The sequence below is a fragment of a genome, unplaced genomic scaffold (assembly GCF_019419815.1).
Source record: "Pyrus x bretschneideri cultivar Hongxiangsu unplaced genomic scaffold, Pyrus_bretschneideri_v1 Contig19, whole genome shotgun sequence".
Lineage (NCBI taxonomy): Eukaryota > Viridiplantae > Streptophyta > Magnoliopsida > Rosales > Rosaceae > Pyrus > Pyrus x bretschneideri.
The window spans coordinates 7,143,444-7,156,742 of NW_025999490.1; the positions used below are offsets into that span (position 1 = coordinate 7,143,444).

The 13,299-nt window shown below is 38.0% G+C and overlaps 2 protein-coding genes across 2 annotated transcripts; one reads left to right on the forward strand and one right to left on the reverse strand.

Annotated features, from left to right (window-relative positions):
* The first annotated feature begins 501 nt into the window (after positions 1–501).
* On the forward strand, positions 502–4,759 carry LOC103963131 (oligopeptide transporter 3). Its single transcript, XM_048582462.1, has 6 exons — positions 502–1,182; positions 1,703–1,800; positions 2,541–3,110; positions 3,232–3,487; positions 3,594–3,776; positions 3,877–4,759. The coding sequence occupies exons 1-6, from the start codon at positions 655–657 to the stop codon at positions 4,489–4,491; spliced, it is 2,250 nt and encodes a 749-aa protein (XP_048438419.1). The 5' UTR covers positions 502–654; the 3' UTR covers positions 4,492–4,759.
* A 512-nt stretch (positions 4,760–5,271) lies between these two features.
* Positions 5,272–8,727, reverse strand: LOC125476390 (SNF1-related protein kinase regulatory subunit beta-2-like). Its single transcript, XM_048582463.1, has 4 exons — positions 8,504–8,727; positions 7,697–7,872; positions 7,429–7,591; positions 5,272–5,776 (listed from the first exon to the last, which is right to left on the reverse strand). The coding sequence occupies exons 2-4, from the start codon at positions 7,813–7,815 to the stop codon at positions 5,450–5,452; spliced, it is 609 nt and encodes a 202-aa protein (XP_048438420.1). The 5' UTR covers positions 7,816–7,872; positions 8,504–8,727; the 3' UTR covers positions 5,272–5,449.
* Between the last annotated feature and the right edge of the window lie 4,572 nt (positions 8,728–13,299).

The following is a 13,299-nucleotide window of genomic DNA, read 5'->3' on the forward strand; positions in this document are numbered from 1 at the left end:
GTCGGGATGTGACAATCTATTTGTATCATTTGTTCAATATAGTAATAAGAAATATTATTATTTTCATCTATTTGTATCTCTCTAACATAAATGGAATTTAAAAGTGTGAGTGGACTTTGTCTTTATTAAATTAATAATACAAATAGATAATAAATGCAACATTATTAATAATAAAAAAAACAGTATCCTAGGACGAGAACACTAACATTACAAGGATTTGGATCCTCTTCTGAATTTAGGAGGCTGAGCTTCCTGAGCAAAGCATAAGGCAGTTGGATCAAAATCCAATGATTATAATTATTATAACGTTTAGAGAACCTTATGTTTATAATCATTAGATTAAAATCTAACGATTCGTGTGATTTGCTTAGAAAGCTTAGCCTCCGAAGTTCAGGAGGAGAGGATCCAAATCCACGTTACTGGACAAAAATGTCAGGAAGGACACAAAATCTTGTAGCCATGGATTATATATCTTATAAATATGAGTGCATATCTAGTCTCTTGGTCTTACTGTCGATACTTAAATTCCAAGCAACCACCGCAGAAACAAACAGAAACACACGTCAACTAGTCCACTATACTTCACATCTACTTCAGAACCACAACTAGTCCACTGAGAGAAAACAGAGGGAGAGAACTTTCAACTTTGTTTCAATGGCGTCCAAGAACCACAGCGACCCAGAGAAGGGGCCTAACGGCACTAACGGCGCCGGCGACCATTACCCACATCAATCGGACGGTCACGAGCCATGCAAAATAGAAGAGGTGGCGCTGGTGGTGCCGGAGACCGACGACCCGACGATGCCGGTGATGACATTCAGGGCATGGTTCTTGGGGCTGACTTCCTGCACTATCCTAATCTTCCTCAACACCTTCTTCACCTACCGCACGCAGCCGCTGGCGATCTCCGCCATTCTTATGCAGATTACTACTCTGCCCATCGGGAAGTTCATGGCCTCCGCCCTCCCCCGCCGCGAGCACAGCCTCCTTGGGTGGCGGTTCAGCCTCAACCCCGGGCCCTTCAACATAAAGGAGCATGTTATTATTACCATTTTTGCGAATTGTGGGATTTCTTACGGTGGGGGTGATGCCTACTCGATCGGCGCAATCACCATTATGAAGGCTTATTACAAGCAGAGCTTGAGCTTTATCCTTAGCCTCGTTCTCGTCCTCACCACTCAGGTTCCACCACCACTCGTCCCTTTTTCGGCTTTCATTCTTTATATTTTATTAACGCTTTCTGAATTTCATATTTGTCGGGTAGAGATTTTGGAAAATTATGATTTTACCATGCATAGATTATAGTCTAATGCCTACTTTTTGTTCATAAAGAATGGATAATAATTGGATCCACTTAATTGCACTCCACTCTCATCATCTTTGCTATTAACGTATTTTCACTTTACGAATTTTATAATCGAAATTGTTTTTTTTTTTAACCATCATTTTAAAAATCGTCTCTATAAAAATCAAATCGTTTATAGTTGTATACATGTATCAAATATATTGCCCTTTAAATTTAGAAAAAGGTTCATTATTTGTAATTTGATATGAAAAGAAAAGAATCATGTTTGTGGGTAGATGCTAGAAAATCAAGAAGCCAAATTGTTGGGCTTCTTCTCCAATTCGAAGTGATTTTACTCTTTGAACTAATGTTTTTGTGAATAAATTTTAAATTCTGGGGTTTGGTGATCTGTTGCAGATAATTGGGTATGGATGGGCTGGGATTCTCAGGAGGTACTTGGTCGACCCGGTGGAAATGTGGTGGCCTTCCAACCTTGCTCAGGTTTCTCTGTTTAGGTAAAGACTTGGTTATTGTCATGCGTCGTATCTTAATCAATTTTCGTTCCCTTTGGTGGTTCTTGAGAATAAAGGCTCAAGATAAAGTTGAATTCTTTGGTCCTCAGTGAACTAGGATAACTAAACTGACTGGTGATAACTCAAAAGAACATAGTATTTCATTCCTCGATTCTTGGCCAACCAAATGGAGTGTAATAGTTTCAACAATTTCACCATTTCTTGTCCAAACTTGCTTTTTTTCTTTTGTAAACGAATATGTTTTTGGATGAACAGGATTAGGAAAGAAAGTAGGTAAAACAAACTGCAGTCATATTCTAATTTCCCTTTTACATCTTTATGGTAAAGTGTTGTTGGTTTCCCTGCCAGTTTCCAATGAAATCATAAGCCATGTGTTGTTGCATGTTCAATGGTTGAGTTTCTTGGGAACAATGTTTCATCATGCTCTGTCTCTTGAAAGATTGGAATAATATTTGTCACAACGTATAACCGCTCCAATTGTAAAGTTATAATAATAAAGGTCCATTTTAAGATGAACGACTTTCTCAAATTGTGAATCTTGCTTTGATGGGGAATTTTCTTGTAGGAAAAGCAAAACTTTTGCTGTAAAAGTAATCCTTCAATGGGCATAAAGTATAGAATTTGAATGTGTGTCTGTTGTTACTGGTTTGGTGCTATGGTTTTGTTCACATCAATGACTTTGTTGCTGTTTCTGTTTTGCTGTTGTTGTAACTTGTCCACAGAGCACTCCATGAAAAAGACCATAAAGCGAAAGGCCTTACCCGGATGCAGTTTTTCCTTATTGCCTTGACAGCAAGCTTTCTCTACTATGCACTCCCTGGCTATCTTTTCCCCATCTTGACGTTCTTCTCATGGGTCTGCTGGGCTTGGCCACACAGTATCACAGCTCAGCAGATTGGCTCAGGTTACTATGGACTTGGTGTTGGTGCCTTCACCCTCGATTGGGCTGGGATTTCTGCTTATCACGGCAGCCCCCTCGTCACGCCATGGACTTCCATTCTCAATGTTGGGGTTGGATTTGTCATCTTCATCTACATCATTATGCCTCTTTGTTACTGGAAGTTTAACACTTTCGATGCTCAGAAGTTCCCTATATTTTCCAGCAAGCTATTCACTTCTACTGGGCATAAATACGACACTACCAAGATCTTAACACCCCAGTTTGATCTTAATATTGATGCCTATAATAGTTACGGCAAGCTTTATCTTAGCCCCCTTTTCGCTTTGTCCATTGGATCAGGATTTGCAAGATTTAGTGCAACCCTCGTTCATGTGGCACTGTTTCACGGAAGGTACTTTCAATTCTTAAATGACATAGCTTCTCTTAGTCTCTACATATTGTTAGATCTGCATAGCACGCTAGATAGATATATTGAATTAACTGACAAAGTGATCCTTTATTCCTTTTCCTAGTGCTATTTTGAAGCAAAGCAAATCGGCAATGAAGAATGCGAAAATGGATATCCATGAGAAATTGATGAAAAATTACAAACAAGTGCCTGAGTGTTGGTTCCTTGTTTTGTTAGCGGTGAGCATCATCCTGTCCTTGGTGATGTCTTTTGTGTGGAAAGAAACTGTGCAGCTGCCATGGTGGGGTTTGCTGTTTGCCTTTGTCTTGTCTTTTATCGTGACCCTCCCTGTTGGAGTCATTCAAGCTACCACTAACCAAGTAATCTTTCGATTTCTTGAATTTCAACCACCTTTGTTCTTGCATGTACTAACAAGCTGTGAAATATCATTCTAAACTCCGAATCATTTGTGTGACTTCTGTGTAGCAACCTGGATTTGATATCATAGCACAATTCATGATTGGGTATGTTCTACCAGGAAAACCAATTGCAAACTTACTTTTCAAAATTTATGGACGAATCAGCACTGTCCACGCTCTTTCTTTCCTGTCTGACCTCAAACTTGGGCACTATATGAAGATTCCACCTCGGTGCATGTACACTGCTCAGGTATTTGATTCAGCACAGAAAATTGTGCTTAACCTTTCTGTTCTTGTTAAAGGTGGTTTTTCACCTTATTAAACTGACATTTAATGATGTTTGTTCCCAGCTGGTGGGAACTCTAGTTTCCGGTATTGTGAACCTCGCAGTTGCATGGTGGATGCTGGAAAGCATCGAGAACATATGCGATGTTGAATCCCAAAATCCAAACAGCCCGTGGACTTGTCCTAAATACAGAGTCACCTTTGATGCTTCTGTTATATGGGGTCTGATTGGACCAAGGCGACTATTTGGACCCGGAGGATTGTATAGGAACTTGGTGTGGCTATTCCTTGTTGGAGCTTTCTTGCCGGTTCCAATCTGGGTAATGAGCAAAATCTTCCCAGACAAGAAATGGATTCCCTTGATCAACATGCCAGTCATCCTTTATGGCTTTGCGGGGATGCCGCCTGCAACTCCCACTAACATAGCAAGCTGGCTTATCACTGGAGGTATCTTCAACTACTTTGTGTTCAAATACCACAAACGCTGGTGGCAGAAATACAACTACGTCCTGTCTGCAGCGTTGGATGCTGGTACAGCTTTCATGGGCGTCCTCCTCTTCTTCGCCTTGCAGAATCCAAAGCACGAATTGAAATGGTGGGGGACTGAACTCGATCATTGTCCTCTAGCGACATGCCCCATTGCACCAGGTATTCACGTCGACGGATGTCCAGTTTTTTAAATAGCCAAAAAATAGTGGACACCAAGACATATATTTGAAGGATCAAACCTATGAGGAGGACGGATCTCGTCGTAGTTGTGGAGGAAGAGGAGATTGTACGTACACTCTTAGCAACTGTGGATTTCAGGGTTGGGAGTTGGTTCTAGTTTTTATTGCTCTCTAGAATAACTAGAAATGTATCATTCAGATGAAATGTATGGGTGTTATTGTTAATTACATAAGAATCAATTTAATCTGAATGAATGGGTAATACATATGTTTCTGTGCACTTTTAGCCAAAGGTAAATAAATCCAACCGCATGGGAAAGACTCAATGCACCTTCGTAATTTATTGGGTACATGTAAGTCTTTCTCCAATCGAGTAACAGAAGTAGCGTGATATTTCTAAGACATTGTATGGGAAAGGATGTTAACTTGCAAATGAATTAGACACAAAGAAAACGTATCCCTTCCACGTAGGTTTGGAAGGGAGAAGTTTTCTTCCTTTTCGATCCATCTTGTACCTTCGATCCGTTTCGAAGTTCAATATGTATTGAATTTGGTAAATTATCCACTTCAGTCTAATACAAGCCACCAAAGGGTAATTAAATCTTCCAAAATACGTACTTTTTTTAAAGCAAATATTATACGAGAGAGAGAGAGAGAGGGTGGAAGTAGAAAATTTGAAGAGAATGCAGATAGGGTGATAAGGGTAGTCAACAAAATTCATTCTTTCACCCTTTTTCTTGTACAACTGAAGAGAAACAAACAGCCAATAAGCGCGAGTGAAAGAATTAAGTATGCAAAAGAAGATGGATCAATGGTCATTAAGCAATGGAATTGTGTGAAAATACAAATCCTTCCTCAACATAACCGATGCCACGAAAATGGCATTTGACTTTGAAATTCATATAAAGCTAACTACATAATGGGATCCGTGGAGTCCAGGCAGACACTTAGTGTATGTTTTTTTTCTCTTTTATCTCTGCAAGGACTTGTAGAGAACCACTGTAACATACTTCGCTATAAACCTCTCTGTTGTCCCGAGTGCCACCACAGATGGTCCACTCTTCCCTCTCTGCATGTAAAGATGGTTGAGTACCACATGTTGAGGTCTTGACAAAGGAGGCGGCATCTCCATGTAAGATGAAGGTGCATTCAACAGTGTCATTTGTAGGTGTGGAGGAACCGATGGGGGCTCCTTCGCAAAATCTTCAGATCCAAGCTGCAGGTTGTTGTAACTTGAGTCCGGCGACTGGGGAGGTTCAAAGCCGGAAATGCTTCCGATGTCTTCTGGAACATAATCCTGCAGAAGAACCAACAATATCAAACAGCTTACAGAACTTGCGCATCCAAGCCCAGTTTTCAAACAATTTCAACACTAATACTTAAAACTATAGGTCAAGACCCAGGCAACCAATAAATGAGAAAATACGAGTGCATTCTGTTTACATCTGTCATGCCACTATAGAGATTTAGAACTGATGGCAGTAATTTAGAAAATATAAAAGAAAAGGGTAACACAACATATTGATTAAAAATCCTCATAAAAAATGTGCAATTTCAAAAATCACACACACACACATAATGAAAAAGTGCTAAATTACATCAACTGAATGTCATTTTGTCTGATCCATAAGCTCGCGCTCTTCGCCAACATTTAAACAATAACAAAATTATCATTTCAAGCACTTTTTTTTAATCACGGCATATAAATTTCTCATCATCTCCAAGTTTGACTAAAAGTAGAGCGGTGCAACAGAAAGAAGTTTTAATCGGTTGTAATTTGATCCTTCTCTTATTAGTCCTGTAGACGAAAGCTATAACTACCAACTGACACGGGATCCCCAATCCTGATGTCCTCGGGACATCGGGATGGGGGCGTGTCACCTACTCTCTATGTAATATCCAAACGAACACATGAAGGAAAGGGATAATTACAGCTCACCGGAAAAGACAAAGATTTCCATGAACAGGACCATATGAAATATCATTTTGTCGTTTGACAGAGACCTAGTCTTCCCCATCTCGAGTAGAGTTGAAAATAAGTTTCAGGAGGTTTTAACAATTTGGTAGGAGTTATACAAGATATAGGAAATCCCTGGTGTTTGTCTTGTATCAATGTGTTTCAAGTTAGAAGCCAACCCCAAGTCCAACCTGATCTACTTAATTGGGCTCAACGTGATTTTCCTCTTTTGCAGACAGCTTTGTGCAGGCTTAAAAACAGAAATTTGGATAGAGAGCTTTACGAACAGAAAGTAGATACACAATGGTGGCGAAAAAGCAGTCTACTTAAAAGGTAAACATGAATTTAACAGCTAAGCTATGTTGAAGGTATTAATTATTGAGGCTTTCAAAGCACATATATAACAACACAAATTGTTACTAAAGAAATTAGACTCTAATGACGTGAAACTTGAATGGAACGTATAAAAGGAAAGTTTATATGCATGGACTATGGTATATGATATATCGGTTGTATGAATATGAGAAATATCGTCAACACAATATAACTGATATTCCCTAGTCCATACAGCCTAATATCATCATTGAATAGTTAAAGGAAATCAAAATCCTGAAAAGTAGGATTTGCATAAACAGAATTAAGTTGAGACTGGAAAAAAAAAAACATAAATAGATTAAGCTAAAAAAGGGGTACTTAAATGCTTTAACAAATTCGTATGAATGCAGTTTCTGAATGATGATATTACAATAAACATCAAGCAATCCCTAACTCTGAAATGAGCTTTTCCCTGCTAAAGAATAGAGGACATTTCAAAAAAAGGTTATACTCATTATTCCCTTATTCAATCCTACAAGAAGGTTACACTACTTATAAGATCTGACTAGGAGTTTCCTTTATCTGGTTTAGATTATGAACAGTTATAAGCAATTATAATGGGGTTGTTACACTCATCCAAAACACGTATCAACCTAAGAAGAGATGACAACCATTACCTGCAAGTCCAAAAGGTTGTAAGAATTCCCAGCATCATCTTGGGCCAAGGGCAAGTCAGGGGAACACCTCCACTGCCCATCAACAATAAACCTATATTGGTAAACACCAGATGGCAGTACTTTCAAAATAGTGAAGTCCTTCCCTGATCTCTGTAAAGCCCATCTGAAAACCAAGATAGAATAAAGAACTCAAGTAAGAGTTCACATAGTGCAAAAACTATATTCACAATCTAAACCACTTATTATTCTTTCTATTATTTTCGAAAACCTTGTCTTCCAATTATCCCATGATCCCTCCACAGCTACATCCTTCCCACCATAGCTCCATGTAATCATAGTCGGAATTCCTTGCTCACAGCACATGTCTTCAAACCCCGATGTTTGCATTCACGAGTTGTTTGGGATTTGTATCTCATCTGGTCTTTGTAAGGGAACCACAGGGACCTGGAAAAAGAATAATAATAATAATAATTGAACAAGAGGAAAAATATTATGGATCGCCGTAGATCAAATACATCAGTGTGAGTAACAGGCAAGGGTACAAGTAAGATAAACATATTTCAGGGCATTGACTGAGAGTATCATATATACTGGAGCAGAAGCAGATTACCAATGGTATTTCTAAAGGATCTTAGCATTAAAAACTTTTAGTGCTAGTATCTGGTAGTGCACCAAGAGACAGATTCATGTAAAACGGATATTCCAATTCAGAATTGGAGGAGGAGGAAGGATGTTGGTATCAAAATTATTACTTGGTTCGCGCAATCAGTTCCCCAACGATTAACCACTCATGTTTCAGTTTCTGCTACAACAATGATCCAAAATACAGACTTGTCACAAAGAAACAAGAAATTGTATGATTTGGGCCGCCTCTTAGCAAGTTATCAATAAAAAGGAATGAAGAATTGGACAGCATAATTCACAGAGCCAGTTCTAAGCTGAATCACAAAAGCCCCCAATTCTAGGAAAAAAAAGCAATTCGATGGCAGTTGGGTAAAATTGAATCTCGGTGGAAAAATTAAGAAAAGCAAAAACCTTGAAAACAAGTAAGATGAGGAGAGAAAAAGGAACTGACTTGGGGAGTGAACATCAAAGGGGAGTGAGTGGCCCTAGGGCTATGAGGAGGTGATTGACCCATCAACTCAGCGGAGCCATGAACAAGACGGCCGCCGTGGGCAGGGCCCTCCTGCAAGATGCCGACGGCACCGCTGTCTTCCTCGGCCGCAGAGGGGCTTCCACCACCATCTTCTCTCCCATTCACATTCCCCATCCCAATTGCTTGGATATGACCTCTGCTAGCAACAAGCACCAAGCACCAAGCCAAGAAAATAAAACTACAGATGCATAATAAATACCCACTTTGCAGAATTGGAATCCAATCTCATACGATGCAACCTTAAATCCCACAAAGCTCACGAATTTAGATTGATTGGGCGTCAAAACGAAAAGAAAGAGCCCAGCAAAGAGAACCCCCCCGTTTAATATAAATAGAGAGAGAGAGAGAGAGAGAGAGAGAAAGAGAGCAAAAGAGAGATTTATTAGATTAAGAAGAGGGAGCATTAAGCAACAACAAACACAAAGGAAAAAGGTGGGGGCGGGTAGGGGTAGGGGGTAGGGGTAGGGGTAGGGGCAGGGGGGGCAGAATCGGCAGATGGAAAGAAGAAAAGTGAAAAAAGGGAGGGGAATGGAGGATGGAGGACGGAGGGTAAGTAGTAAGTAGTAAATTAATTGATGGGTGAGTAATAATCGCAATCGTAATAATGATATTAAAGAAAGAATAATAATGGATGGAGAAAGAGGAAGTAATAATCTCCGATGAGTTTGGAAGATGGAAATGGAATGGTAGCCCAATGCCCAATCATTTTGTTGGTTTGATGGGGAAATGCCCTTGCTCCTCACGTCATCACATTTTGACAGAGTCCTTCTTTTCCCTTTTATCCAACCCTTTCTCTGCCTCCCACTTCTCACTCCCCCAAGACACTTCATTTTGTGGTTTCTTCCCTTTTGGGTTTGGGGAATGGACTTTTCCCATTGGAGTAATTACTAATGCATATATTATGTAGGCAATTATATGGTTGCTCAAAAGTAAAAAAGAGAATGCACAAACGTGAATAAGGTCAGTTGATTAGGATAACATAATCATACATTTCTACTTAAGTTGGAATTCCGTATATTAGAATAATTTCGAGTTGCCTTGTGAAAATGAAAGAAGAAATAGAGTTTTGTTTCTTAGCAAAAAAGGAATAAAGGTGAGAGTGCGTGTTGGGTTGGGTTGGGTCGGGCCTTTTGATATTAGATTAACTAGGTTCCAAAAGGGCATACAGGATTGGTCCAATCACCCTCACGCACTCATTGGCCGGCAGACCTATCTCATCGTCCCCTATATTTTCAGACAAAAGGCCTCTACCCCGTAAAGCGATCTGAAAAACGGGAAAAGCGGCGAGAGCTTTAATTCGAGAATTTGTTTTTCAGTGCGGCATTTAATCAAACAGATAGCGAACTACAGCGGCAGCCTCGTGAGTGACCAATCTCTGCTTTGTTTCATCGTATGATCTAAATCCTTTGCTGCTGTTGGGTTTTTTTTTTTTGTCAACACCTACCGATGATGACCGATGATGTCGTTTTCTGTTTTCCTTGATAAAATTCCTTGATAAAAAAGCAGTCTTAATTTTTTTTTTCTTTGATAAAATTCCTTGCTTTGTCTTATAAAATATGATATTTATCTTCCGAAGCATTTACACACATGATATCTGTCGTCACACTTTTCCTATAAAGGTATATACTTTATATCTGATAAGTACGATGTGTACAAAGCCTTGCATATCAATGCTGTGACTGAAGCGCCATCCAGGATCCCTGTCTAATATGCAATGGATCTGTACGATCATATCTTATTGTTGTTGCTTGCTTCCTCAACGCATGCTTGTGAAGGTTTAGAGGTCAAATGCTGGAACCTTATCGTGCCGGCGGTGTAGGTTCGGATGCCATTACCAACGGACGATAGTTTGAGTCCTTTGTGCCTCCTGACGGAAGCGGGTCGGCATTGTGCATTCTTTGGTATTCCAAGTACTCGAACACAACACGTTTTGTCCAAGTTGGGAATTGCATGTAGATTGGAAGGAAGATCGATCATGAAATCCCCAAATTCGTCTGTGACGCCTTGTGCCAAACTGGATTTTCTTCTCCCACTGACACGGCAATTGACGGACACCAAAGCACCTGCAGATTTTGACCAAATAAAAACAGATGGTGAATATACACATCGATTGATTGAACAATGGTTTTGTAGTTAATTGGAAATTAATATTATGATTAATTGAATTTGTAAATTAAATGATCATAACATGACTTAATTATATATATGATTCTGTCTTATTGGGCCAAATATATCGCTAGCTCATTTTGAATGTTATTTTCGATGAAATTATTTCGACGAATTAATTAAAAAAAAAACACCACAAAATGTGTAAAACGGTGTTTTTGCTTTTCATCCAAGTCAAATAAAATAAGAATTCACTAATAAATAAGTTGAAGTCCACCAACAATTTTTATTTTCTATCCTACATTAATATATATAATCATCTATTAGAAACTGTAACCCATCGGACTCAATGTGTATGTTGCCGCATGGAACACTCTCTCCCCCTTACTGATGCACTCCTAACCAAATGAGTCTTCATAATTTTTATTTTTAGTTATTCATTTGTACCAGTGAGCCAACATATGGTTCTTACTCCAGCCAACCTCAGTGATCCAAAATAGTAAGAGCATATTGAGCTATGCAATGTGTCATCTTATTAATTAAAATTAGTGGTTTTCTAAGCTCAGAAATAACATGATTCGTAGATTGGATACGCCTTTTTGCCTCATCTACAACTATTACTAGTTTCTTTCCAAGGGGAGATCATCACTACTTATATATAGAGTCTATAGACTATATAAACTAATTCCTCTAATTCCATAACACACAATACAAAATACATATATCTTTTAAATACAAAATTATTGTAATAAATATGATTCACGTGAATTAACTATGACAAGGCGTCCGTTACCTAGTTTGCATACGAATTCAAATATTTGTATTCGCTTATTTGCGCTCGTTAGACCATTTTTAATATATATATATATATATATATATATATATATATGTATATATATATATATGTATGTATATAGTAGCTTAAAATTTAATTTTAATAGAAAAATATAAAGTTTGTGTTTTTTATATATACCGAGTAAAATGTTAAGTATCAACTATTTGAATTTCATGCCAGCAGGCAGCAGGCCACACAAACACAATTCCATAACACGTCAGATACTACAATGCCTTTGTGGGCCCCAGTGTCCTCCACGTAGTAGGTATTCTGTGAACTCTATTTCTGACAGATCACTTGTAAAGCCAAGCTGGCTTTTTGTCGCCACAAGCCCACCTGTGCAAGACGTTCGAGTACACCCATCCAGGATCTCTCTCTCTCTCTCCTTCTCATTTAAAAAAAAAAATACACACAAGTATGTAGACAAATGCTAGTAATAAATAAATAGATCATTTTTAACTATAAATTTTTATGCAGTTTAAAGACTAAATAATTTTATATTTAATTATTTTTTACAAAAGTTAACTTTACATTTAGACTTACAATGCCTACAATTCCATAAGAAGTTTGTGCCAAATGAATATTTTGACTAAAAAAAATTCTAAAGCCAAGAGGATGGTCCAACATTTGCCAGGTGGATGCCATTATATTTGTCTTCGAACTGGAACAAACACGAGCACAACACAAGTCTTTGTCCTGCATGGCAACATGGACACATTTTATGTGGGTCCTGTGGAACCCATGTGCCATGTGGTAAGAACGAGACGTTTGGGTGTGGATAAGCTTCAGGGTAATTGGATAAATTTTTAGCTGTGACGGGAATACAGATAGTGTATCATTATTTTTATGTAAATGGTGAAAAATTTTAATTTTTAAGTTATTAACTTTTTAACACACATAATCTACAATTTCTATAGAGACACGTGGTATACCACATCGTATGACGGTCACACTGAAAAATCTCTCAGGTAAGTGATGCCCACACGCGCCGGTAAAATTTGCAACTTGCGACCATGTGTATTTTGCAAATTTAGACATAAAACTGCATGTCTATCTTACTTGGAAGAACCTTTTAACAATTGGAACCTCACGGTAGAGGTATTTAAAGTTCAAAAGATCGTACGAAAAAATCTAAATACATAACAATATGTGATTGATAATTAAAATGTCACAATAAAGATATTTAAGTCAATAAAATTGTATAATAAAGTCAAAACAAATAATAATACGTGATCAATTAATTATGACATTTTATGCAAAATAAGGCACGAAAGCTACGTGGGCATAAATTATTAAGAAATTATTGTGTAATTCAACAAGCTAAAAAACAATTATAAAATAATTTGGTATTGAAAGTTACGCCACGTGACTTTGATACCCGATATCAAACATGTATGCCATAAAAAGTTTTAAATTCAACTCATTTGGATTTTTGGACACACATAATTGGCATACAAACATAACGCTAAGACATTTTGTTATTGGGCACACGTATTACAGAGACTAAACACGAATAGTCTAGCGTACCTACCATTCAACGAGGGAATATATAACAATTCTATATTAGATATGCCATTTGAAGTCGATAAAACAAAAGATATGTCCTATGAAGTATGAACATTCTCCGATTAAAAATATACTATACAATTAATACAATATAATGTATTACTTTTGTTTAAAATTAGGGTGTAATATCTACACCCTTCTAATTTTCGACTGTTTGATCAAATGAATCGAAAAAAATCAAATGACAAAAAATAACAAAGGATGTTTA